The sequence below is a fragment of the Desmodus rotundus genome, chromosome 11, assembly GCF_022682495.2.
Source record: "Desmodus rotundus isolate HL8 chromosome 11, HLdesRot8A.1, whole genome shotgun sequence".
NCBI lineage: Eukaryota > Metazoa > Chordata > Mammalia > Chiroptera > Phyllostomidae > Desmodus > Desmodus rotundus.
This window is the reverse complement of record NC_071397.1, coordinates 96,425,354-96,453,071: the sequence shown is the minus strand read 5'-3', so window position 1 is coordinate 96,453,071 and position 27,718 is coordinate 96,425,354. Positions and strand designations below refer to the sequence as shown.

Sequence of the window (27,718 nt, the reverse complement as noted above, 5' to 3'; positions counted from 1 at the left end):
ATTTTAAATGAGAGGACAGCTGTACTAAGGAGCTTTGGTCTTTAAGGTCCTTCTGCTTTGTTGGTGAAACATGAGCCATATGCGCTTCTAGAGGGGTCGTGGTTCAGCATGTCACCGGGCTCGTTCTTTTACACCCCAATAGAGCCCGATGCGTCAGAGAGCCAGAACTTGAGTCGGATCAAACAGTGCTATTTGTCTTCTTTTGCCTGCTCCATTCACCAATGTCTCAAGGTGGCATCTTCGGAAGGCTGGCAAATATGCAAATATAACAAAAAGCTCATTCCCCAACAGCACCCCTCAGATCTGAAGTCTTGGTGTTCCCACGCCATCCTCCTCTATTCCTGAACTCTGACCCTAGACCACGCTATTGACAAACATCAGCACTTGGACGGTTCGGGTTTTTCAAGAGCTTGGCATGAGCCAAGGGGTGGGGGGTAGAGGGCTGGACTTCCATTTTCCCCCTTCCTGTTACTAAAGACGACAGAGTGACCAGATAAAACGTGTGCAACGCCTGCCGCAAGCCAGGCCCGGAGAAGAGGCCCGCCACGCGCCTCCGGTGCAGTGGAAGCCGTCGAGGGAAGCCATCCGCGGGAACTGTCCGCGGGAAGCGCGTAAGCGCGTGGCTCGAGGAGACAGGTGCATCAGAACTTGCCACGGCCACAGCCAACACCAGATACCAACAGCATCCTCAGGTCCACCTTTATTTTAATTTCATCTACTTTTTCAGTTTTTCTAAGATAGGCACGTAATACTTTCATAAAAGAAAAAGCAAGCTGCTTTTCTAAAGTAAGGAATGTAAATTTCCCTAGGCTACAAATACTTAGTATACGGCATAACATATACTAAGAAATTTTATAAAAATTTAAGCATATGAACACACACATAAACACATAAATACATGTACATATTTTTACATATATTTCCATACATAAAATGGTGCTTCTGTATCTCTTGCTTACTTCCAGGGCCCCTCTCTAAATAAAACTCCTCACTTTCCTTCTTTTCTCTCTATAGTTCTTTAATGTCCAATGATTGAAAACATTTTTAGTATCTTTCTATTCACTGCAAAGAATTTCACGTCAAGTGATTTTGAGATTTTTGAAAATAATTGTTTAATATAATCAAGACCTTTAATTCCCTTTGCTGTATTAAAAGTACTTCCAAAATAATGCAGGAAAACTGTGTACTCCCGGAGAGTCCAGATATCTGATTCTTATTCAGAACGTCCCCAGCAGGATACACAAGCCCCACCAGCGCTCAGCTGGAGTGGCTCCCTGGCCTGTACCTGACAGCGCTGCCTGGGCCCCACCAATGTCACACGCCGCATTGAACTCCATCTCCACCTGCGTGTCAGCACCAGGCTTCTGCTCCCTCCCAGGGAAACTCACCGTCTGTCTGTATGCTGTCACCTCAGGGACGGGGCAGCTTTTCTCAGTCCACCCCGTGTTTCACCAGCCTCACAGCTGCTCTGCTACGTGTTTTGCAGAGATTAAGTGCTTGGTTAAGGTCAAATCTTCAAGCCCAAAACTTAGTCCCTAGTCACTGAGGCTTCCCTGGTTTCTCACCTGGAGCTCCCTGTCTCACACAGTATCACTCCTGTGTAAAAACACCACTTGAATTCATGCTCTTCTCCGGTGCTGCTTCTTAATTCAGATTAGTGAATTATCATCAACTACTGCTCCTTACAAAAACATGACAGTTTGTTCTCCTAAGAATTTCCTACCGTGGAGAGGACCAGGAAGTATGCCTGAACTGCAACTGAAATTCTAGGCCACACCCAGAACTCATTTCAGGAACAAAGCCCCGAGCACACTCACCGATGTCCTTTGAGGTAATCTTTCGCCTTTGTTTCAAGACGGGCTGCGATGCTTCCACGGAGCCAGGAGGGAAGGTGATCTCCCTCCGGATTGGGGGAGGCTGGGGGGGCGGCCCGGCGACCTGGGATGTGGGCACGGTGGGCATGACCTTCTGCATCTTCATGGAGGGCAGGAAGGGAGACTTGCTGGGTGACATGCGGCTCTCGAGGGAGCGCGGGAAGGACGCGGGACTGGGTGCTCTGGAGATGTGGTTTGGCAGCGATGGCGGCGTCTGGTAGGACGACTGCGGCGGGCGTGTGATGGGCTGCATGGAGGCGGAGGAGGACATGTAAGGCTGACGCTGGCTGACGTGGGAAGGCCACGGGCTCTCGTGATTGATCCTCTGATCAGGGACCATCATGTCGTCTGAGCGGTTCATGCTGGGATACGGCGGTGCCTGCGCAGGGCCGCCGGGGCCCTGCCGGTTCTGGTAGGGGTAAGGCATGTCGTTCCGAGCTGCCCACATACTCTGCTGGGGCCCCTCGCCAGAGGCGGACGGCAGGGGGCCGCCCATCATCTGTGGGGGCATGGCGTGAGGCTGCATCTGGCCTGGGCCCTGCACCCTCTCCCGGTTGTATGGGTAGGGGTACTGGCCCTGCATGGGCCTCCGGTCCGGCCCCGAGTAGGAGCCTCCGTACTGGTTGTACATCTCCTGCTGCTGGTTGCCGTACTGCATGTTGTACACGTCCCCCTCGTGGCGTTTGGCTGGAGGCCCGTACATGCCGTCCATATGGCGTTTGTAATTCTGAAATTCGCAGAGAGGCAAGTCACACCGATGCGCTTTGACAGGAATAACCACCAAGTGAATTGTGCAAAGTAGGTATTACCTGGGGGACGTTCATTCCGAAGTGACTACAGGAAGCTCCTACACAACTGAGGACTAGCAATTTATGTATTCTAGTTCGCTATTACACTATACCATGCCTCCGTACTTTTAAGAGAGCTTCCCACTTTTATTTTCAAGTGCTTAGGAAATAAAAGCCTCCTGTCCTGGTATTTCCAGGACTGCAATACCGGGGGTATGGCTTTGGTGACTACCACACAGGTGGTGGGAGCAGGGGCTTGGAGTGACACTAAGGTGACCCCAGTGGGCCGAAGGATCAATCTCACCGGGACGGAGTGAGCACTCTCAGGGCCGACCTGATTACACAGATTACACAGAATTACACAGAATCCCGGATTACACAGAACCCTCAGGCCTCACTTGACAGAATGCCCCCCACAGAGGAGCTGACTCCTCAGACAGGACCCACCTGTGCTGCCCTGACCCTGACATCCATGGCCCTCGCTCCAGCTCCCAGCTTGTCCAGGTCAGACCCTCCCACGACAGCCCTGCTGGCCTCTCCCACGCCCCCGCTCTGAGGACAGGGTTGGGCGCAGCCCCTGTTAGTAAATCCCTCTTGGGGACGCTAGGGGCACCCGCACCTGACCGGGTGGGAATGTCCTGACGGGAGCACAATGCTGATGTGTGATTAGTGTTCTTTCACTTTACCTGAAAACTGTTGAAGACTAGTTGGCTCACTAATACAATTCAATGTACACGCACGTGCCAGCAAAATTAAACACACATTTAAACTCCCCTCTATTTTACCAGAGATCTTAGACCTTAAAGGTGTTGAGGAACAGTTTGATTATGACAGTACACACAACACACGTGTTTAAAATACACTTAAGTTGGGCTTGTTACTATTTACAAGGCTGAATGTCCTTAACTTCTTCCACGTTGTATGTTTCAGGAAACCATATATCAAGAGCTATTTTTAATTTGCTGACTACAAAATCCTGAGACTATTTTCTAGCACAAACACCTTGTGGTTGTTCAGTCCCTACTGGCCAGTTTCGTCATGCTCGCTAGAACTCTTCAGCAGTAACCCAGGTTTGAGCTCTAAACTGAAAGCACAGAGGTGCCCGCCCACTCGCCAACTCACCGGCTGCTGCGGATACAGGCCCGGCTGGTGTCCTCCATACGGCGGCTGTCCTGAGGGGGGGCCTTGGCCTGGGTACTGCTGCCCGTAGGGCTCATGCCTGGAATGAGGCATTCAGAGAAAACTTCAGGCCAAGAGAGAAGGGAACAGTCCATTTCCTGAAACTCTATGCTCCTCAACAGCTTTCCTTTCCTTTACTCACACACCTTCTGACAGAGGCAGTCTGAGCAGCCGCAGACTTTAACTTTTGGCAGAAGGGATGGGAACACCCATTTTGGGGCTGCTGCCAATCTCTTGGTTAGAGGCAGGAGGAGTCTGAGCTGGCTGGGCGGGCACCCTCTGGCTTTGAGCAGAGGCCCCGCCCACCCACTCCCGAGTAGGAGTACAGGGAGCATCCTATGGGACTGTGATGTGGGGTGTTAATGAAAGCAAGAAACCAAACGGTCTGAGAATCCAAGCAGTGTTTCTGAGAGTGCCACGACATGCTAGTTCTACTTCTCACTTTCTCATTATGAAGAAGAAATGTTCGATTTTCTAAAGGTATACTTCAAAATTAATCCAAGTGATACTGGGTCAGCTAATAATTGTATGGATGTTAGTACTCAAAATTTCAAAGCCCTGTAATATTAAAAGGCTTATAGAGAAAAGAATAACAGGAATGATTTAAATGTATTTCTATTAAATCACTCCCATTTTAAGATTTATTTTTTCAGCTAGTTTACTGAGAAATTACAAATATAAAAAATAGCATGTTCCAAAAACTCAATAGATTTGAAATTTAAAACAATAAACTGGTTTAGTTACATTTATCTTGTCAGAAAGAGAATACTTAGACTGAATATATTCCTAAACTGGTCAATGAATGAGAATAATAAAATAAACAACTTTTAGAATATCACAAGTAAACCAGATACAGGGGGAGTGTGCTTATGGCATTCATATCTAGAAAGAAGCTTATAACTAGGAGGAAAAATATAATTGACATGGGTAAAATTTAGCCTCAACAAGTAACACTTTTCAGAAAAGAAAACTTAGCAATGAGGCAAACCCCTCTCTCTAACGCGGTAGAGCCAAAATGACTTCCAAACCTAGGCCGTGCAACACCCTGGAAAGCATTCCAGGAGAAACAGAGAAGTATGAGTATTTGCTTCGAGTCCTCTAAGACTGGGCATCTCTGGACAATCGCTTTCCGACCTCATCAGCTGAAACACACACACGCAGCAGCTTTTCCTGGACCCTCAGACACACACCAAATCGAAGCAAGATCATTGACTCAGCACACGAAACATTTCAATGGTTAACTGATTGACGCAGACATTACAAACATACATTCACTGTACTTCACCAGGGCAAGAATTATTAGTGTAGATTTTTAAGTAACTGTGATGACTATGTAATCTTGAGAACCAGGCTCAAACTCTCGCCCTTCATGTTAAGCCAGGGACACCTCTGCACTTCTTAACTGTTCCCAGCACAGTTGGGGGGTGATGCCGATGAGTGGGGCACCGCTCTGACCCCCCGGACTCTGAAGGAAAGGCCCCCTGTCCGGAGGCATGCCCACGTGGCTACAGCTAGAAAAGGAGCTGCTGATGGTGTCTCCATTGTTTTCCTGTGAAAACCACCACCATTGTACAAAAGCTTGGTCTGCTAGCACCGCAGGCACGGGGCCTCCCGGGCAGAAACCACCTGCCCTGAGCACTGCTTTGGGGAGCAGCTCTCTGCCCCCCTCGGAGACACAGCATGGCTCCTTTCTCAGTGCAGGTGCTGCCAGGTCAGTGCTGCCACGCAACGTACCACTTTCCTGCCAAGACGCCATTCTGCAAGGGAGCAGAGGCCAGCCCAGCGCTGTGGCTTTTCTGGGAATGTCTGTTAAGGAGCACAGTATGCCCCCAGCTCCAGTGTCCACGGGGAAAGTGGGGGCATCTGAAGAAAAGGTCTGCAAGAGCTTCCCAAGAACTCACACACCTGAGTCTGCCGACAGCCCCTGCAGCCACCACTGCACAGCCCTTCCCTGAGGAGGAGGAAATGTGGGCGGGCTGAGCTGATGCCCACGATGTCCTGCCAGATCACAAGAAGAGCCACGCGTGGGTGCTGGAGGTGCCAGTCTCAGTATGGTCACAGAGAGCACCCGAGTGCTGGCAGGACTGCTGTGACATGGGACAGTTGTGGCCTTGAGTTCTCAGGGAGGAGATGTGCCGTGTCGTTTTGCTAACCTACACTTCTGGGTATTTGCTTAACAAACACAGCTGAACTTAGCAGCCTGGGGCCAAGGCCCTTCTGTTCCTGTTGCAGCCTTCTGGTGAAGGCAGCCACCTGACACTCACAGTCCTTATGAACTCCAGCAGGAAAGCAGACACTGTGTCTTCATCGCCCCCAGGATCAGGAAAGTCTTGGGAGGGAGCACAGTTCCCAGCAAATGGTTTCATCTTCACCCTCGGAAACACTCACCTGCGATCATAGGTGGTTCCGTAGGGAAACTGCTGCCGCTGCCCCATGCCCAGACTGGACATGGCTCCAGAGGGGCTCTGGTTGTACATGTCCTGCATGCTGCTCGTGGGCATCGGCCCTTGCGTCATGAAGGGCTCACTGCCACCAGGCACTGCGGAATTGTAAACGACAGACCACAGTAAGCATCTGCCAAAGCCAAAGTGCCTTTCTAGTCCAGTTATCCTTCATCCGGCAGCTACATCTCATCCATAACACTGGCATGGGCCCCTCTCTGGGCATGGGCAGAATCCCTGCATGGGATGGGATGCTGTCACCTCCCATGGCAAAAGGGATTTCACAGATGTAACTACAGGTACTCGTCAGCTGACTGTGAGTTAGCCCAGAGAGACGGTCCAGGTGTTCCTTTTAAACCCATATGTAAAGACAAAAGCAGAGGCAGGCAGAGATGCCCTCCCTCGGTCTTGAAGAGGCACCTGCCTTGCAGTGGAGGGGCAGCTGTGAAGATCACCCCCTAAATGACTGTCCACAAGACGCCCCGCTCCACAGCTGCAAGGAACCAAACCCTGCCCACAATCTCCACCATCTGAGTGAGCTGAGGAGCCCAGCCTCCGAGGAGGCCTCGACCTGGCTGACACCCGACCTCTGCCGTGTGAGCCCGAGCTGGGAACCTGCGGAACTGTGACATCAAACTGATGCTGTTTTAAGCTGCTGCGTTTGTGGTAATTTGTCATGCAGTAATGCTGGAAACGAGCACAGTTCCAGGTCCTCGGAAAGTTAGTATACTTCCGAGCTTACTTCCTTGTCTGTTAATGAAGCTGGTGACACATCTAATGGAGTCTGGTGAGGAAGAGATGAAATACACTTACAAAGTTAGTTCCCTCCCCTGAGGGGGGAGAAAAGCGAACACCTTAACACGAACACCCACCCACCCACCCACGGACGCACTCGAAAATCAGGATGAAGGAAATCACGAGGGAGTTAAGAACTGCTCAGGAATGGATGAGGTACACTGTTTCCATCAGGGGGCAGAGTGGGAATTAGGTCAAATATGCAAATTAGCATCAGCTCAGGGCCTGAAGGAAATTGGGTCAGGCCCAGAAACTGGTCTGTAGGCAAATTAAACATTTTCATGCAATCTTAATTGATATATAGTACTACTGCCTCTTCACCCTATGAAGGTTGTTACTTTTATCTTACTAGAGGCAAAAACTGGTGAAAATTTTGTGAGCTGATGAATCTGTTAGGCTGGCAGAGAGGTGGAGATAAGGAAGCCTCATACTGGTAGAAGGTGTTTGCTTTGCAATGCGCTTTCACATACTTTATCTTTGTTTATTTATTTATTTGAGAGAGGATGAGGGAGGGAGGGAGAGAGAGGAGAGAAACATCGATATGAGAACTAAACATTGACCGGTTGCCTCTCGTACTCGACCCATCTGGGACTGAACCTGCAACCCAGGCACGTGCCCTGACCAGGAATCAGACTGGCGACCTTTTGCTTTGCGGTACGACGCCCAACCGAGTCAGGGCTCACATACTTATCTTATTTCATCTCCACCATGCCTCAGGAGAATGACTTTTGATGTTATTTTCCATTTTATAGATGTAAAAACAGAGACAGACAAAAATTAAGGGGAAAAATTAAAGTTAAATAGCTTAACTTCCCATATACAAAGAGTTCTTAAAAGTCAGTAAGAAAAAAGATAATCAAATTAAAAAATGGGCAAACACAAAAGTGGATTGTCACAGGACAAGAAAAACAAATAGCCAAACCCTGGCTAGTATGAGTGCTGGCCTGAGAACCAAAAGGTCAACGGTTCGATTCCCAGTCAGGGCACATGCCTGGGTTGTGGGCCAGGTCCCCGGTGTGGGGCGCTCGAGGGGCAACCACACACTGATGTTTCTCTCCCTCTCTTTCTCCCTCCCTTCCCTTCTCTCTAAAAATAAACAAATAACATCTTTTAAAAATAAAAATAAATAGCCAATAAATGTTTGAAAAGATGCATGGCCTCGCTAAAAACTAAAGAAATCCAAGTTAAAACAATTATGAGGTGTTCCCCCTCTTAGCTAATCTGCTTGGCAAATACTCAGATGACTGATAATAATCATGTTTGGTGTGAGAGTGGGGTTCGCACACTCACGCGCTCACGCAGAGTGACAGGTCTGTACGACTGCTGCCAGTGCCTGCCATGGCAGGCTGTGCCTCGGTGCCTCCCTACCGGAGCACATTTCCAGGAGTCCCAACCGGTGAAGTCCTCTCCCACAATGAGAGTGGGCTTTGACCGGCTCTGACCTATGGGCCGCTGGCACATGTGAAGCGGCTTATAGCACCTGTCCTCCTGGAGTGCCCCTTCCTGAGACCCCTCCAGTGTCACGTGGTGCCTGGGAAGCTCCTGGGGAAGGCCCAGTGGCACCAGCCGTGTTCCCAGTACAGCATCCGGATGGCACCGGCCATTCAAGTGACACCCCAGCTCCAGCAGAGCTCTTCATGGAGCTTCCAGAGGGGGACAGCTCTTCAGGGTCTCAGCTGACACCACGTGGAGCAAAGAACCACCCCGCCCACCACAGAACTGTCTAAAAACAGCCCCGACCCAACAGCAGGCGGACAGGTGGGGCCAAGGCTCCGAGGGCCCTGGACTCTCAGACTGGGCTCTTTCATCCACTGTCCCTCCTCTCTATGGGGCAACAGGGACAAAGAGCAGGGTTTCCACTGATGTTGGTCAGTAAATTAAAAAAATCAGAGTACTGCCAAGTTCACGGACAGAATGCACTGAGGAATGGAGAACCTGGCGGCACCGGGGACAGGGCTGTAAGAGAATCCGCCTCCCAGGGGTTTTCTGTTTATCTGCTCTACCTTGGCACTAAATATACCAGAATTATAAAGTAGCAGGTGAGCTGAAGTACATGGGAAATGTGAGGCGGAACTTCCTTCTTGAGCGGCTGTATCATTTACATGGTTGATAAGACCAAGTTATACAGCTGCCCACTGCCTGGTGAGGTTATCCACAACCACCCCCCGTCCTCTGCAATAAGGAAATTCGTAGGCCTAAGGAAACAAAAGAAACACAGCTCTCGCTAACACAGCATAGAGGTAGGAGACTGGATGGTTCACAGTAACTTTTGAAGCCAAATTTCAAATACCACTAATTATATTTCCACGTTATTATGATGATGATATTTTCAGAGTCTAAAAATGTGATACAGCCCCCCTCGGCACTAACAAAATGTTCTTTCTAACATTTCATCTCACTAAGGAAAATAGCTACTTCCAACATTCACAGAGCTTTTGAATTTCGGAGTTTACGGATTTACTGCATGTTCTGCACAATCTTTACTTGGAACAAGCAGCTCGGAAGCTTGAAAGGAACAGGATAGATTATCTTGCTTTCTGTATCAGATAAATCTGCAATGTTACCCTATATAATATACGAGTATAGTTTGCGGTTTAATTTACTTTCTGTTGGTGCCTCCCTAGGTCGGGTTTGCACTACCCTTCCGGTCACCCAGCCCCCAGCCAGCCCATGTGGTGTGACTGAGCCGACGCTCAGGGCATCCAGAGCGCCTTTGCTTGGTGTGCCTTTCCCTGCATTCACTTGGAGAAGAGGCCCTGGGGACCAGCCTGGAAGAGGTCCCTCTGCACTTACCTTTTCTCATTCCCCCAAAGGGGTCCTTGTTGGGCTCATAGGGCACCCTGCCCATCACGTCGGGCATGCTCAGGCCCTGCTGGTACGGGGCGCTCGGGGTCATGGAGTTCCGTTTGGGGAACGAGGAATCAGTCGCGTCTGAGAACGGGTCGTGCACGCTGACTGTACTGCTTCTGGGGGGGATGAGAAAAAGGAAGGTTTAATGACATGGTGAGAGCTGTTGCCTCCAAACACTTTTCAGAAAATAAGCTCATCTTAAAATCTGCAAATGTAAAAATTACCCAAAATAAGTGACGTGAATAAAACTAGCAGGATTCAACATTTAAAAACTCACTAGAGAAAACTATTTCTTTTCTCTATAAGGTTTGCTCCAGAAAATTACGATAGACCAGCCCGATTTTGTGTGGCTCCCACAGATCTTTTACTATACCTTCCACCTTGCATCGGGGTCATCTGTCCATGAGGGGTGGAGGCGGGCGTAGGTGGCTTCAGGTCACCTGGAACCTCGGCCATCGAATTACTGCCGGTTGACTGGGGGGTCTGTGGACCTTGCAAGGATCCTGAGTTAGCTGACAGTAGTAAGTACCAAGAGAAAATGGGGGAAGAAAACAAGGTTATCGAAGTAAGGTCATCCTTGCTAGTATTAAAAAAACAAAGCAAACAAAACCCAAAAACACAAATAAGGAGGAGAACAACGAAATACTATCTTATTAGAAATAGTAACAATATCCATTGCTGGTAATGATGTAATAAAATTAGCTGTTCTTCCATTTTTCACAGAGGTATAATGGACATATAACATTATAATAGTTTTAGGTGTACAATATAATAATTTGATATTTGTTATCTATTGAAAAATGATCACCATAGTAAATCTAGTTAACATCCTTCACCATATGTAGCTACAATTTCTTTTTCTTATGATGAGAACTACTCTTAGATTGTAGTGAAAATCAGGAAAAGTTGTTCTAGTAAACTATTTGGAAATATACTTTACTTGTGAGCCTTAAAACACAGTTATTCCTTTTGACTGGGTAATGACTTTCCTGGGTATTTATCCCAAGAAAATAATCTAGTATAAAGAAGGTTTAAGACAGAAAAATGTTTATTTTAGTGTTGTTTATAATGCAGATAATTTATAAGTCCAAGAATAAGAAAAATGGGATGAAAATTTCGGTACATCAATCTGATGGACTACTGTGACGTTTTAGAAAAAAAATGAGAAAAGTTAGTTCTGGTCTTAGGCAATGAAAACTTTAAGTTGAAAAACAATGACGCGAAATAGTAATGGGCCTTATCTCCTATCTCAGCACTTCCCCGGCGCCTAGGTGCCTGCTCTGTCCCTCAGCAGTGATTCTGGAGCTGGGAAACCAGACTTGTTGGTACAACACGGCACAGGTTTGGAGTTCTTTAAAGTCATTATCCGAGTTTGAGTGTTGGCTTTAATTATAATTAAGTTATAATAATAGAGCTCAGAACTGAGCAATTTTTCCAAAATTCAAGTGGGATTCTTGAAAAATTAACCTCACCTTACAGGAAAAACAGTATTTTCAGGGCTCCTGCTTTATCTTTGAGCACAGAGTCCTTAGGAGGGTAGGTGTTCCAATAGGCACTGGTTTTACTTATTAACTGCTTACTGAATGAGTAACGGGCTTCCTACACTGTAGGCTCTTTGTATGCCTGGATTTCAGCAGTGTACCAAGCTGACAAGAACGTAAGGATTCCTGGTTGGTTGTCAACGACGACACTACATACGGTATCATCTACAGTCCCTCTGCGGTGCAGTCCCCAATCTCACGGCAGTGACCACCATGCCCGCTTTCCTGCAGAGGAAGCTGAGTTAAACTGACCACTGGAGATTACAGAGTGCGTGGAAAGGAGTCGGTGACGGCACCAGGCCATGCCTTCTACTCAGACCGCTCAGGTCCAGCGAGGTCAGGTCTGCCCAGGGCCAGCCTGGTCAGGGATCATACTGAGGAGTGACCAACAGGCTGTGTGTCCTTCCCCTGGGTGCCCAGGACTAGTTTATAAACCAAATTTTGGTGAAACCCTAGCGATGCATATTTAAAAATCAAATAGAAGAAAAAAGTAGAATCTTTTATAAATACACAAGTTTAATCCTACAGATGTGATTGGCCCAGAGCTGGCAGGAGAAATAACTAGCATCTCACACCCAGGAGCAGCCTGCACAGCAGCCTGCAATGCTTCCTTGGAAATATGGTTCACAAGGCCGGGATTTCAGAATGAACCTTATTTACAAGTATTCACATTTACAGCTCATAAAAAAAAAAAAAAGGAAAAATTCTTCCCTCTTGCCAGTTTCTTCCTTCCCTTTCAGGGGAAAAAAAAAAATGAATGCAACCTTTTGAAGCTCCATTAATAGCAGAGGCTGGCACATAGTCTAGGATGTCCCTACCTTTTGCCAGAAGCTACAAATGTATACTCGAAAGTAAACAATGGAAAGGTTACTGAAGGTTAAGTACATTCACACACTTCAGACTGTACAGCCAGACTCCTGGCTGGGAAGATAATTTACACAGCACGAACCTGGTGCCCTACTTGTGGCTGGGGCTGCAGGAAGTAGGGTGGGGAGAAGGAAGAAGAGCTGATCTGTCCCAGGTCTGCAGTGACTAGAGGTCGCCCAGAGGGCACCTTTGTTTATAACCTGAGCCCCTTTCTCATTTATCCTCCACTGAGGATTCCCTAGTTGGATCCATGACAGGTTTTGTGACATCACCTGTCAGCTAATAATAGAAACGCAGTCAGCCACCTGCCTGCAAAGACGGATGGGTTTTGGGTTACAAACTCACTAACTGAATATGGAGCTTCCTTGTCCCGCCCTCCCGTGCTCCTCCCAGGCAGGACTCTGCCACTGTACCTCTGCCACTGCCACCCCCCCCACCCCCCGCCCCATTGGTTTAGTTTACAGGCTGCCAAGGCCAGCTGGGTCAGAAACTCCTGCAGCTGTTCATTCGAAGTCCACAAACTTTTATAGTTTTATTATAATGACATCCCTGCTGGCACCTTAAAGATGCACCTGCAGCCCAGCCTTGCCCAGGTCTCATTCGGGGGCCTTCCTCAGCTGACTTGCTGCAGTTGCTGGAAGACTGGAGGACCCTGATCTCCATGGGGAACGGCAGGGCCAATCCACAGTAAAGGTCCCGAGGGCCCCAAAGGGCTGAGGGTTACACCCCCCGGGGCTGACGGCACTGAGTTTCAGATTCACATCAGCCACATCATACCACATCAAAACCGGACTCAGACAGAGGGCTTAGAACGCTCTTGGAATACCACCAAATGATCTAGAATTTAAGTTGGTTCAGGGACCATTTGAAAAAATAACCTAGAATGTTTCTTAAGAATCTTAGTTTAGTTTGCCTGGATGTGCTGGTGAAGGATAAGCTACAATTATGAGCCCGTGGGAAAAACGGACTTCAATGAACACACATTTTGGCCGAAGATTAGGTTTTAAAAATGTAGTATATGTGAGATTCTGATGTGGCAAATTGTTGAAAATAGTTTTTTTTCCTTCTTTAACATAAGAATATGTTTCAGAGACGAGTTCCTTGATGACAGCCCAGAATCAGGGAGGGCACTGACCCACGGGTGCTGGGGCAGCGCCTGGCTTTTGGCTGTGGAACGACGTGAGTCATTCCCTCAATAACCTGCCTCTGTGTCTGTCCATCTTGCCGAGCAGTGTGACAGAAGCCGTGCACAGGACACCTAATAGGAGCAGATGAGCCCGGCACACGCGGTGCCTGCCTCCCGGGCCCTGCACGGACGGAATGGAGGCTTGGGCCGCTTCCCTCCACTGCTGCCTTCTTCACAGGACTTAGCTCCATTTGGACCCTGAGAAGAAGGGATTATCAGAAGTACACCTGCAATCCAAGCTCTTTTGTGCAGTTAAAACGATAATGCTGCCACAAAACGGCAGCTTAAAAAGAGGGAGCAGGCAGAGCCGACTCTCAGAACAGGCCTCCACTTTCTGAGGGTCTGTGCCTCAGCAGGACAGCCGTGCGGACGCTGGCGCGGCCTGCGAGGACCATTCTTCGGACGCAAGCGCCCACCAGTCAGCGATACAAGCTCTTTTCCGGCGAATGCAATGCACTTTCAGATCTTTGCAGACTCACCACTTTGGTCCCCACACCCCACTGGGTTTTTATTTTGGAAAAGTAGTTTCAGAGCTGTTCACAAGCAGCTTGTTTTACTCTGTGAATACAATGTGAAATTTCTCAAATTGGATTTCAGTTTTTCAGGTACGCTGTAACTGGCAAAGGCTTCGGATCTTCGAGGGTAGGGTTAGAGAGGGTTTGTACCTGTACTTACAAGTAACAGACCTGGATCTAGGCATATTCACTACGAGTATTTATGTGAGGCCCCTCGATTAGCCACCTTAGGGGTTAGCACTGCCGTCCAGAAGGCAGCTGAATCGACCAAGAAACAACTGCTCTCTTCGGCTCACAGATACTACCTTCTAACTGCTAACATGTTGCGCATTACAAAGGTACTTCAAACACAGGCAGGTGAGTGAGCTGGGGCAGCACGGGCCGACCGGGAGCCACGCTCCACTTTTCCACTCACTACTGCTGTGACTTTGGGTCAGTCACTCAGATTTACGTGCCTTGGTTTTCTCATGTATTTTGAACCAGTGTCTGGATGCTACGTCTGACAGGGAGAGAAATGCCAGGGCACCCTGTCAGTGCTCAGGAAGTACTGGCAATGGGCTCTGTGACGTCGCCCCAGAGCAAGCCTGTGTGGCAGGAAGCGGCAGGTACGATCAGCCCCACCTCCCGTGCAGGACAGACGGGTAAGGACCATCCCAGGGCTTGGAAGCGGCAGAGTCAGACAAGCACAAGTCAAGCTGAACTTGGGAGAAGTCACCACCCAGAACAGGGATGATGCAAATTCCCTCCCATCTCTGACATTGTATTTATCAAAACGTAATGTAGTAATTGCAAATTTTGAACACTGGCATAACAGGCAGAATGAGCACTGGCAGGAGGGCTGAAAGAATGCAGGGTCGTCGGCAATTGTGTGGAGAGACAGGAGACAGGCAGGTAACAACCTGGGTTTGTGTATGAGTTTAGGTGACCCGCCATCATCCCGAACACGCCTGACCTCTCGGTCCAAGCTGACTGGACTGCCCTGTCTTCACCAGGACAGTCTGTTGAACTCCCTAAAGGGGACAACTTACAGGGCAGGGACATGACAACAGAGTCCAGATGCCACTACACTAACGCGCAGGTCTGAGTGTTCCCGATGGAAGCCGAGCAGGTACGAGGCACCTGTCCAACTGCAGGGTGGGACTTCCCGAGGTCACACCTGCCAGCAGCTTCCTGGGCTAGTGCTTTGGACGGAGTTAGGTGGACTACTTCAAAATACCTGGACGATGAGTAACGGTATTCAGCTCTGCATTCCGAAGTCTACTTTGACTAAATAAGGTGAACCTAAAGAGTGGTGCCTTCGAAGTGTAACCAGAAAGGACACTACGCCCAACTTCAGTGTCTCTTCCCCTGGATTCCGCCCATGGGGGCGCGAGTACACAGACAAAACAAAGGCCCCTTCCTCTGCAGCGTGACCACCGTGAAGAGGCCTCAGGGGCTCTTGCGGATGGGAGTGGGGAGCACCGGTGGGTCCTGGTCCTGGTCCCGGTCCCGGTCCCGGTCCCGGTCCCAGTCACCAGGCAGAGGCTGCAGTGCTGCTGCTTACCAGGAGATGGCGGCTGCAGCTTGGGCTGCTTCTTGGTCTCCCCAGTGCTGAAGACTTCGGGCGGTGGCTCCTCCCCACGCTCGGTCTTGCACTCAAAGGCAAACAGGTACTGGATATACTGCTTTTTCAGGGAGCTTGCTGCGCTGCTCGACGTGCCAACATTCAGGTTGGTTGCCAGCTCACGCCACTTCTTGTTTTTATTAACCTAGCAAAAAAAAAAAAAAAAAAAAGGCAGGGTCATTGGTTTGCAGCAACGTAGCTTGTTTAAAGCCAGGAGACAAAAAAGGCACTTAATGTCTTGGTTTACGTTTTTTTTTTTTCATTTGCCACTTTTAACGAATGCTCATTACTCCCACTCAGTAGTGCAAAGGCAGCATTTACAGTTATAAAGCCATTAAGGAACCTGCTGATAGCGACATAAAAAGCACCGCTCGCCGAGGTTCTTCTGCCCGGTGCATCTTCTAATGCCTCGCACTCTCCCACCGCTGCCGCTCGAGCCGCAACGCGTCTCTCAGCACACGCACGCTGTTGCTCCCACTCGGCCCCATCCCACTTCTAATTTTTTTAAAAAGGGCATCTAATAACTACTTTTAAAACCAGTAACAGAACTATTTGGCAAGTCGAGTGTTTCAGCCTTGATATGAAAACCAGTGTTTCCTTCCAACAGCCACATGCTCACAGGGATAGGAGCCTGTTAACCCAGCCACGCCCACCCTCTCACAAGAGGGGGCAAAGGGCACAAGGCCCCTGACCAAGGGACCCCAACTTACAGGCCTGGCACAAGCCATCGTACCTGGCTGGGCTCTCGATCCACAAGCTGGCCTCCAGGGCAGTCACCTGGGGCTCGTGAAGGGGCAGGAACATGAGGGACTGTCAGGGCCCCCACTTACCCTCAGAGTAATACAGTGGCAAAATCAGAGAAGAAAAAAAAAAATCCTGCACGTTACGTAAGGATTTTAGGCATTATTTCACCCTTTTGGTTCCCACTGGGGAACAGCATTATGGAAGGTTCAACACATGGATGAAACATGAATATCTGCAAATACTCGGGGATTATTCTGCCTCCACATGCGTCCCGTGTTCAACAGCGTGGGGGAGGGTTAAGGGCACAAGTGGTTTCTAATGAAATGTTAAGTTTTTGGATTCCAACTTTCTCACAAAGCTCTTTATATCCATTTACTTAGTACTAAATGGTGCATGATAAACCGCCCAATGCTCACGGAAGTGCCTAATACCGCTCTTGGCATTACTGCTAGCCGGCAACAAGCAGGCCTGTGCAATGCTGCAGAAATTAAGCGGAGAGCTGCCTGGGACACCCAGACATGCGAGTCGCTGAGCTGAGCTCTGTGTGGCTGCAGCAGCTACTCCAAGCACATCCGATGGTCACCAGATGAAGATTGAGATGGGGTGTGAGCGGCCAAGGCCAAGTGCTCACCACTGAATCGCAGGCACTCTGTCCACCCTTACTAGCTAAGCTAGTGGAGGCTCTTTGGCAGACCCACCATAGTCATGTACACAGCTGAGAGTTGGAGCAAGGTGTCCAGACAAACTACACTTCTGTGATGGTAGCCCCCAACTGTTCAGTATCCTGGGGGTTCTAAAAAATCCACCTGAAGGGTCTAGGTGCACAGGGGGAAGGACAAGGGGTTTGGGTACAGAAGGGAGAGTCAGGGATCCAGGTGTGGAAGGGAGAGGTCAGGGGTCTCGGTGGAGAGAGGAGAGGTCGGGGGTCTAAGTGCAGAGGAGACATGTGCCTCTCGATTCTCCCCTAGCTGACCGCCACTCACACTTGGTGTGCACCGTGTGACTTACCATCTGATCACGCAGAGCCTTGAATCAAGCTCTACGTGTTTTAGTTGCAGGTCTCAGGTCCCCAGTGGGTGGGATGGGGCACCTCAGAGAGAACAAAGGCCTCTCCTGCAAGCCCCGAGTTGCGCAGCACTGAGACTGAGATCAGGTGAGACTCGTGAATTAGACGACTCGCCCTTGGATAGCTCGTGACCTATACCACCCGGGTGGACTGCAGTGTGCCTCGCTGTGCACCAGGCAACCGAGTGCCCACAGCGGCTCCCTTCACTGACCTGGGTGGGAGTCCAGGTATTGACAGGTTTGAAAAGCTCCCCAGGTGACTCAAATGCCTGGCTGGGTCTGTGAACCACTGCTGATGGGGGTGGGGGACAGGCATTTTGGATTCAGGCCTGCCCCTCCCCCCTCCCCCCCGCACCCTAAGAGTCCCTGGGCCACACTGCTACTGTACTTCATTGTGTTAGTTTCCTCTGTCTCCTTTGGGGCTGATGACTCCTGCATTTTATAGGGACTTAGAAAGACAAAGGCGCTCGCCCAACAGGCAGGGAGTACCCGAGGGTTAGTGCCCTTCCTGTCCTCCCTGCAGGGATCTCACACGCCAACCAGACTTTATGCTGAGGGAGGGCTAGGACTCAGTAAGGATAGTGTGGCCTTGAGGGTGCGACATTTAAGGGGGATGTGCCCTGAGAGTCAGGCCAGCCCAGGGCAGGCACCTGTACCACCCTGAACATAAGTGCCTCCTGATATTCCCCACCTTGCCCACCCTTGACCCAGCCCTGTGAATAAGGACAGAGGTGACCCCCTGTGGCCCAGGTGTCAGGGACCTGGCTTTACAAGTATGACTGGTTTTCTTGATTATTGCCCTGGACAGAGGGAACCAGGGAATCTTATTTATAGCTGATCCAGACAATTAATTTGGTCATTTGCAAAACATTTCTAGAGTATTTACTATGAAACCCAGCAGATCCCACAGAAAACTATAGCTGTCAGGGACCCTAAAGAGAAACGTAGCCCAGTGTGTCACTGTACAGATGAGGACTGAGGCCCATATAAATGACCTGCTGATGTCACACTGCAAGTCAGTTGCAAAGCCAGGGTCCCCACGAAGGTGGCTTTTTCACAGGCTTAGCTTCATCTTTGTGAGAAAACGACCTGAGCCTATATATTCAAAGAAAGTTGCTGTAAAAGCTTACCTAGAATGTCCCCTTATTCGCCCATTCATTCATTCATTCATTCTTACCTGGGCCAAACCTCCAATCTCTTTGACACAGACGTAGAGTCGGAACAGGTCCAAGGGCTTCTTGCCCACGGCAGGCAGGCTGGAGACAGGGGAGCCTCTCTCCTCCATAAAGGTAAGGTAGCGGTCGACCCACAGCTTTCTCTCAGGCTCATTCCCCAACTCATACACCTTTGTGATCTTTTCCCCAGTGGTAGAGGAGGAGCTGGACTTCTGGAGCCCAGAGGAGCATTTGGAGAGGGGGCATGGTGGGCAGAGGGAAAGGGAAGAAGGTGAGAAAGAAGCAATGAGCTACCAAATACAGAAAGAGAAAAAATTTCAAAAACTACTACTATCACACAACAATTAGGAATGAAGGCTACTAGTTCAGGCACGAACTATACATTTCTTAATTAAGAGTTTACTTTGACTTTAAACAAAGGCCCAAACTCCCCCTTTTACATACTTAAACCTCTTTTACTTTATTGATATAAGCGTTGAATCCCAGAAGGCAAGGTTCCAATGACGCCTCAGGTCATTTTTAACGGTAAGAGGGTTAGCTCACAGAACGATCACAGTGCGCCTAACATTTCGCGTGTAATACTAGAAGCCCCCACAACTATACAGACTCCCCTTTTCCTTGTCAAACTAGGAATAGCGAATGTGTGTCTCCATTAAAACTCAATCACATGGAGGAAGGGCAGACACATGGAACCTGCTGAAAATAAGAGGCGGGTCACAAACCTCAGGGCCCAGTGGCGCAAGGCTGTGCTCACCCGAGAGCTTTGTGAGCGCACGGCACTGGGTCGGGACGGCCCGCTCTCCCTACTTAAGATGCCCTCAACTTCTCCGCCATGGCAAAGGCCTAGCACATACTTGTTTTAATAGCTTTCTTACGTAACCATGTTTTAATCATGAACACATGCTATTTCATACTCCCAGCATATCTATAAATACTCTTACACACGTGTTTACATGTCCACGTGCTGATGCTCTAATTCTTGGTCTATTATTCTTCCAACTGTACTTGACACCGCAATGTCAAAACTCACTATTTCTGCACACCTGAAGCCCACTATCTGAATTACATGATGTGGGAAGGGAACACTTTTAGTCTTAAACAGCCCAACTGCATAGTTTCCTTTCCTTTTACGTCTCTATATTTGTAACAATGTCTGTGTACATGTAATAATTTGTAACTCTGGGGTTATTGTACAAAATCACTTATAAACTCCCTAAAAAGATTTCCTTGGAATTTACTTTGTTCAGTCATGTTTATTTACTAGATTATCATTTGCAACACATAGCCATTATTTAGATGGAGTTTTTCCTAACTCTTCTGCATTACATTTAGCTTAAAATAATATTAAACATATTGCTGAAATTTTGGGGGTTAAATAACCTGACTGCCATTGAGGTTTGATTCTACCTTACTTAGCAAGATGATCCCCAATAAAAACAGGGCCTGAGCAAGGAGCCTGAGAATAAACCCACAAAGCTGCTGACTGGCAGCTTTCCCTCCGATCAATGTGTAATTCTCCCAAGTGATGTTCATTGAAATTTTAAGCCTTCAGCTTTAGAAGTATTAAGGCATAAAATCTTTACATCAAATATATAGAAATGGGTGATACAATTGATGTAAATAAGAAAAACGTGGAGTGGTAGGATGAAAAGTAGTGTGATCTTTTAGCATTCACATGGATGCTGAAGCTAAACTGCATGTCAGTCATTTCAAAATTACTTTAGATAAGAGCTTACAAATATAGGCGCACATTCCTATTCTGTTGACATGCTCTTGTACGTTCCAGAATATGGAGTACACCATATAGACAACTGTAACTTTTACAAATTTATTTTCCTATTCTTACAGCGAAGCAAAAAGCTGTTCCAACATTTTGTACCACAGTCTTACACTGAGAACGTTTCAGGAGCTTTGTCAGCATTAATGGGGTAGTTATCATCAGGAGGTTTCTAATCCTAGTATTGAATCTTTTCCTTTTTGGAGGTACTCTAAAAAGAAAATGGATCCAATGTTTTAAAATAAACGAAAACTTGAAGTAATGGTATGAAGAAAAAACCATTCTCCCCTAAAATCAATTAAAAAGCCCGACCTCCCTCTTGTGTTTCATTTGTGAAAAACTAAAAAGTTTCAGATTCGATCTCAGCGATCTGAAATTTCAGAGAAATAAAAGCAATCATTTCGGTGTAAAGTTACTCTCCCAACACCCTGAAAGTCAGATCCAGCTGCCATTTCTGACCCAGTCCTCTCTAAAGCCAAACTGGGAAGGGCTCTGGGAGAGGTAGCTCAGCACCAAGTGGTGGGGCTCTGAGAGGGCTCGTTCCGACTTTGGAAAGGACTGGGTTCTCCTAACCCGAAACAGGACTCACTCAGCTTGACTATAGATATTTTAGTTTTTCCTACCTTTTTTTTTGTTAATTGAACTCAAGTTCAATGCCTGCATATCTCAATTTGTTCCCTTAAAATTAGAAACGCTTAATGAAGATTTTAGTTCTCAACAGAATCGTTTTATTTTTCATAGTTTTTAGTGCTTCACAAAAGCATTTTCATGGCGCCACGGTGCAGGAAACGCATCTGAATGAAAGGAGGACAGTCGGGCTCTGTTCCTGCCTCAGGTTCCTGGGATGCGCTCCGTGATGCCTGCTCCCTCACCTCGGTTACACTGTGGGCTCACGGGCCCATGGCGGCCCGGGGTCACACAGTGTAGAAAAGTCCACGTTTTGGAAGGGATTATCTGTCTGCCCTCCACCCTCCTGACTAGGCTTTAAGTTCCTGTGGACTTGGAATCACCAACAGTGACTGCACACTGAAGGTGCTCGGCAGGTCTTTGTTCTATAAGTGAATATCACATGGACAAAAAGGTCTGGAAAGCCTGGCACCATCCGAGTAAGAATTAACAGCTGATTAAAACGTCATACTAAAAGGGTTTCTGTGAGCATGGTGCTAAATGAACGTGGACTCTTTCTGGTCAGACTGAAGCTGTGCTTAACCTCTGCACTCTGGGCCTCAAGGTCTGCCTCCCAGCTGAGGACCAAAGTTTGTGTCTCGGTGTCTGGGGAGAGAAAAAGAACAAGGAGAAACAAAAGCCTCGGGAAATCAAAGAGTACATACTTTATCGTTGACCAGGCTCAACACAGACCTTTCTGCTCAGACATTAGCTACGCTGTGACTTTTGGATAAACATCATTACACAGTCTACCCACAGACAGTGGGTAAACTAACTAGCTCTGCAGAAAGATGGGTTAACTTTTCCAGGTCACTAGGACCAACTCATACTGTTTCCGTGTTGTAAAAAGTGTATCCTACTGCATGAAACTGCCGTGGAGGCAAGAAAAATGAATGGGGATCGCTGAAAAATCACAGCAAGACATATTATAGTGCCACAAATGTTTTCCTTGCATACAATTTAATTAAGCCTATAAGTACATCTTTCCTCAAGTCTTTTAGGCAGATTTACATTTTAGCAGTCTTTACCATATGCCTGGTAATATGTGTATGTGCGAATGTTTACTTTCATTTCAGAATGTTTTGTAACAACACAGTGCTGGGCTGTAGCGCACTGTCGAAGCACAGAAGGTCTTTACTATTTAGTCCACGCCTCCTATTAGACGAGCTTTATTAGGGGCACTGGCAAGAGCAACTCTCAGAACAAAATGAAGTCAGTCACAGACAGAGCGGGTCAATATTCCCAAATGGACGTATCTGCAGTGATTTGATAGCAAAGATAAAATGAGGTCATTCATTACAATATCCTTTGGTCCTTTCTGGAGTTAGCATCTCATTCAAGAGAATGGCTGTTTTCTCATCTAGAGCAATCACTTAACATCTCCCACCACCCAACTGCAGCTTCTCGTGTCCTTATCTACCATAGGAGCCAGAAGCTGGCTTATAAATTCTTAAAACAGCCCTGGCTGGTACTGCTCAGTGGACTGAGTGACGGCCTGTGAACTGAAAGGTTGCTGGTGTGATTCCCAGTCAGGGCACATGCCTGGGGTGCAGGCCAGGTCCCCAGTTAGGGGCACGCTAGAGTCAACCGGTCAGTGTATCTCTCGCACATTGATGTTTCTCTCCCTCTTTTTCTCCCTCCTTTTCCCTCTAAAAGTAAATAGATAAAATCTTTTAAAAAATTCTTAAAATAGTTAGGGTACAGTAAGAGGTAATATATGTAAAAATATTCAGAAAAAAGAAAAGTCATATGCAATTTTAAGTACAATTGTATTATAATCAGAAAATAAAGTTCAACTTGCTTTTTTTCTTATATTTAAATAGAAAGTGGGGTGTATGCAACTAGTAAGTTAAAATACAATAAATACCTCTATCATTCTTTATAATTCAGAAATCAGCAAGGTAGAATTTTCAACATATAGTCTACTAGTAATCTTTGTTTTTAATAAATTTGGTCTTTATTATTATCTTAAGGTTTTAAGGATTTTCAACCCCTAAAATTTTTCCCTCTGAGTTGACATACAAATCTTTTTGGAAAGTTACAATTTGAGTTCTACCTGTTAACTTGAGAGTGTTACTGATTCAAAAATGGTTTTCTTAAGATTAAGACAACACAAACCAGAGAAGATTATGGGGAAACCCCCACAATTTTGGATGCCTTCTGAGATTCAAAGCAGGTAACACAAAGGCTTCAAAATAAGGAGCTGCATTCTCCCTCCCCATTAGTTCTGCTTAACCCATCCTAGAAGCATTATCCACTTTATCTCAGTTGTTGCAAAAATAAAACATGTCTAGAGAGAAGGTAACAGCGAATATCTACTATTTCTTCCTCTGAAAAGGAAAATACTGGTTAGACTATAGAGTTCCATATGAATTTTACAAATATTTGCTGGAACCACCAATTCTTTAAACCTTCAGCTCAATTGGCTCAAACCATCCAATGGATAGTTGACGGCAGCCTCCTTTTGGGCTTTGACTAGGCTGCTGAATTCTGCAGTTAGAGTCTTCTCCAACTTGCTCTTCCCGAGCTGCGCTCTCCAATTGGCTCACGAAAATTAGCGTGTTAATTAAGCTTTCTTGGCAAGTAATAGAACATTAAGATTTTTTTAAAAAGATCTTTTGATTCTCTACATGAATATAAAATAAAGGGCACTACAGTGCCATTCTTTCTTTCTTTTTTTTTTTTGATGGCACAGAATTAATTTTTTTAGTAGGAAAACAAAGACTCTATGGGCAGAAGAATATAAAGGCTTAAAAATTCCCTTCTATACACATTATCATTTTTTTAATGTAAGTCACTTGGAAACCACACAATTTCAAGATTATTAGCAGTCCCACGCAGGGTATAATTTTTCACCTCAGCTGATTCTAATGTAGGCACACATATTGACCTAAAAGTAACATTCCAAATAGACACATGCACTAACATTTCCACAACTGTTCTGTTACTTTCTGATAAGTGGGTTGAAACAAGCAGGGCTGGTATTATGCTGAATCGTGCCCAGAGTATAACGTTTATATTTTTAGGTAGCAGTTTTGAAATAAGATGTTTCAGATACCACGGCCCACGAAAGATTTGGGTCAAATGCCAAACTTGTCTTTTACTCCATAGCTGCTTATTCCCACGTAAATGGTAAAGTACCTCGTTTTAAATTTCTTAAGTTTCTTAGGTGCACAACGGATTAGACATTTCAACAAAGTCACCGTGTGAGGGAGTTTGGACCCAGTAACACAGTCGCATGCCCGGTACACAGGTGCTTCCTCACAGTAGCGGTTTCATGAACAGAAAGCAACTTTACTCATTTTGTTACTGATATAATTATAAAGAATCCCTTTCATCGATAAATTATTGAAGAAAAAGTCTTACAAAACAAATAAATAAGCAAGCATTAAAGTAGAATTAGTTAATTATCAAAAAACCCCGAAAAAAAAAAAAGAAGAAAAACACAAAAAACCAGAGCCACTTACAGGGCTTGATGGAGTCTTTGGCCAGCCTGGGCTGCTAATGCTATCACTTTCATCTCCATGAAAGGAGGAGATGCTAGCAGAGCTGGGGGACATTGGGGAAGGGACTGGCAGGTTGCCGGGGGTTGGGGGCTGAGAAATACCCTGAGAGCTGTAGCTATCCTGTGGTAGAGGAATAAAAAAAAAATGACAAAGGTAGGGCAAACTTTATTTAAATAACAAAAAGTACATCCAGTTTAACAGACTAACTTTTATATATATATATAATAGATATATATAAAACATGTACAAACAACACACACAAAAACACACACATATAAAGGTATTAAAACAGCATTCTTAATTAGTACAATTTGGTAAGTTTGCTGGATGCTGGATAAGGCCACTAAGCCACCATGCTTACTTCAAGCTTACATGGAATGCTAAGCATGGGTTACCCATTATGAAAGAAAGAAAAAAAAACAAAAAGCTGTTCACCTTATTTATCAAATAAGGCAGGAAAGCAAAATATTAAGTATGTTGTTGTTGCTGAGGCGGCCAAAACAGGAAGCTATAAACTGAAGGCAGAGAAAATGGCTGCAAGAATCAAAACCAGGCAAGATTCCTTACTTCTCCCCACCCCCATAGCATCTCTCTTAGGTGGGTCTTGTCCCTCCACCCCTCTCCCACGACCATGAGTTAATGCCGTAAGAACTAGTAACTTTCAGATCCACACCATGAGGGGGTGGGGAAAGAAAGACTACGAAGGTGTTGCAGACAACGAAGGCATGCAGAGAGAAGAAACCAAACGGAAAGCAAGGTGTCGGCCAACACCAGTGACTCAAGAGCACGGCAGCTGTAGCAAGGCAGCCCCCACACCGCGTGCAGAGGAGAAAGGAAATACCTTCGCCTTGCTCTCAGGCTGTGGAGTGCCTTCTTCTTTACCGTCTGTTTTGAGAGGCAGGGGCAGTTTGGATTCACCAGGAGACATCATATCTGCAAGACCCATAGATGCTAATCGAAAACAGGAGAAAGAGTTTAGGATTATACATGTGATTCGTCAGGCTGAGCTCCCACTAACACAAGTTCTGGAGTGATGCACAGGGTACCTGAATTTCCCTTGAAGGAAGAAAAGGAAGAAATTGTAACTCAGAGCATACTGATTTCTGAAATCTAGATAGCATGACATTCTGGCAATCCTTTGTCTTAAAAAAAGAAAAGTAATCATTTACTCAAGACCCAAACCACTGAAAGTCAACTTACAGCAATACTGTTTAATACAGTAGGTGACGAGCGGCCATAAGCCCAATCTCTGAATTGTTCATCAGGTGTTGAAAACAAATGTTGGCTGTATATATTTTTTGCCTGGTGACTAGAGCATTTAGTGCTTTCTTAATTTCCTAAATTCACATAATCTATAGTTCGCAAAATCATCTGACACTTTACATTGTTTCATTTGGAAATCTTAATCTGCTACATGTGGCCTAGTCTATAATAATGGAAGATAATTGCAACACAGAACTTCAAAGACAATGATCAAAAGTAAGTTGTGAAGGAAAGAATTTCTAATTATTTTTGCAATGAGGCTGGTTTCCTTCCAGCCTGGTACACTGCATACATTTGTTCAGTCTGCAGCAGAGCTCAAATGCCCCAGTTGGACACCCACACCAGCTCAAGGGTCAACCCAACAATCCCAGGCAAAACTCATTTTGTATCTTGAGGCTCAGAAATTCAATCAACCTCATCTACACGTTAGAATGAAAGGGGCACCAAAGAACAAGTGATTTATACACACTTATTACAAATAAGAATAGACATTTTCAGGTGAAAAATATAGGTTTGGATTTCTTTTTGAAGGAAGAGCAAGGCGACAGTGGGGAGTGCGTGCGGATATCCAGGGAATGACAGCTGAGTTCCTGCAGAACCCCACTGTGACAGCGATCTGCACAGCACCGGGCTGTGAGCGTGACGCCAGACAGATGTGTGAGGAGAGGTGGAGGTGGGAGAGGGAGACGGAGAGAACCGTGAGCCCCAGAAGTGAGCGGACACCAGAGAACAATCTCTTTCAAGATGAGATAAACCTGAGGTTTTATGGATGGGACCCGGTTTACACCCTGCAAACCAGAGTGCTGGTTTCAGCAAGGCGGTGCACGTGGAGCGCGACATGCCAACAACAAAGAGAAAGGAGGCTTTAGAAAAAGGCTCCACAGATTGCCCACTACAAAACGATTACCGCACATATTCGTGTATTACTATGTTTTAGAAAATAATTAGTTTTAATTACAGCAGAGAGAGAGTGAGCAGGGCTCTGGCGAATTAGCTGGCAAGCTCCGTGGTGCTAATTTGCTAATATCGTTAGCATCTCTGCAGGTTGAGACCAGAGGTCCTGCCAAAAAAGCCTGCCCTGCCATGTGCCCAGGAGTTTACATGGGCACGCTCAATGGTGCGCTCTGAAATGCCTGTTTCCCAGTGGCTTGTTTTTCAAAGCCCATTTGCAGCCCAGTCAGCCCTTGAAGTCATCACCACACACACAAATCATAATTGGGATGTTTTTCTTTTTTTTCCAAATTACTTTCAATACTTAGACTTTAAGAACTGGAACAAAAAGCTTTTTCAAGTGATGCAGCTGCAGAGAAAAATCTATTGGGATCAGCTAAAAATGCTGTTATTTTTGTGAATGTGTGAAACCTCAAAAAAGCAGCTGAGAGATATTACATGAAGAAGCCTGCCTTGTTGCTTTTGGGCGGTTTTATCTCTGGGGTCTAGCAAGATATGATTTGGTAAATCTGTACATTAAGAAAGACCCTTTTTATAAGAATATAAGGGTGGGGGGAAGCAGGATGAGCATGAAAAAAGTCTTATTTATGAAAGACCACATGTCCTTGCTAGTTATTCACAGAGTGGGTTCAAAGGAAGGACAGCCACACAATTCCAGAGAAAGCGGGAAAGTTGTGGAAACGTGGCTTCTGTTAAGTCCTTCTCTAAAGGTTGTAACAAATAGTTTTGTTGGTATTTATAATATATTATGCCTAAGTATTAAAACAATAAAAAGTAGTAGTACCTTTCTTCATGCATTAAATGTGTTCATGTACACAAAAGCAATTTTGAAGCAAAAGGAGGTAGGTCAATATGTATTATGATAATGATGATAATTTACACTGATTTAAAAGTGAGACTTAGACAAATAGAGGCACATATATTGATTTAAA

The 27,718-nt window shown here is 46.5% G+C and overlaps 1 protein-coding gene across 9 annotated transcripts in view; it reads right to left on the bottom strand.

Moving 5' to 3' along the window:
• The window catches only part of ARID1B (AT-rich interaction domain 1B), a 404,641-nt gene that overhangs the window by 5,752 nt on the left and 371,171 nt on the right, over nucleotides 1–27,718 (bottom strand). For 6 of the 9 annotated variants that reach the window (XM_053914215.1, XM_053914221.2, XM_053914217.1 and 3 more), the window contains 9 exons: nucleotides 25,414–25,523; nucleotides 24,534–24,692; nucleotides 18,626–18,835; nucleotides 15,580–15,784; nucleotides 10,301–10,439; nucleotides 9,871–10,043; nucleotides 6,230–6,380; nucleotides 3,785–3,881; nucleotides 1,818–2,601 (listed from right to left, as the gene is read on the bottom strand). In XM_053914215.1, the coding sequence (XP_053770190.1) occupies nucleotides 1,818–2,601; nucleotides 3,785–3,881; nucleotides 6,230–6,380; nucleotides 9,871–10,043; nucleotides 10,301–10,439; nucleotides 15,580–15,784; nucleotides 18,626–18,835; nucleotides 24,534–24,692; nucleotides 25,414–25,523 (2,028 nt within the window). The remainder of the gene's footprint in view (nucleotides 1–1,817; nucleotides 2,602–3,784; nucleotides 3,882–6,229; nucleotides 6,381–9,870; nucleotides 10,044–10,300; nucleotides 10,440–15,579; nucleotides 15,785–18,625; nucleotides 18,836–24,533; nucleotides 24,693–25,413; nucleotides 25,524–27,718) is intronic. The other 3 variants (XM_053914219.2, XM_053914223.2, XM_053914216.2) reach the window with 2 other exon arrangements.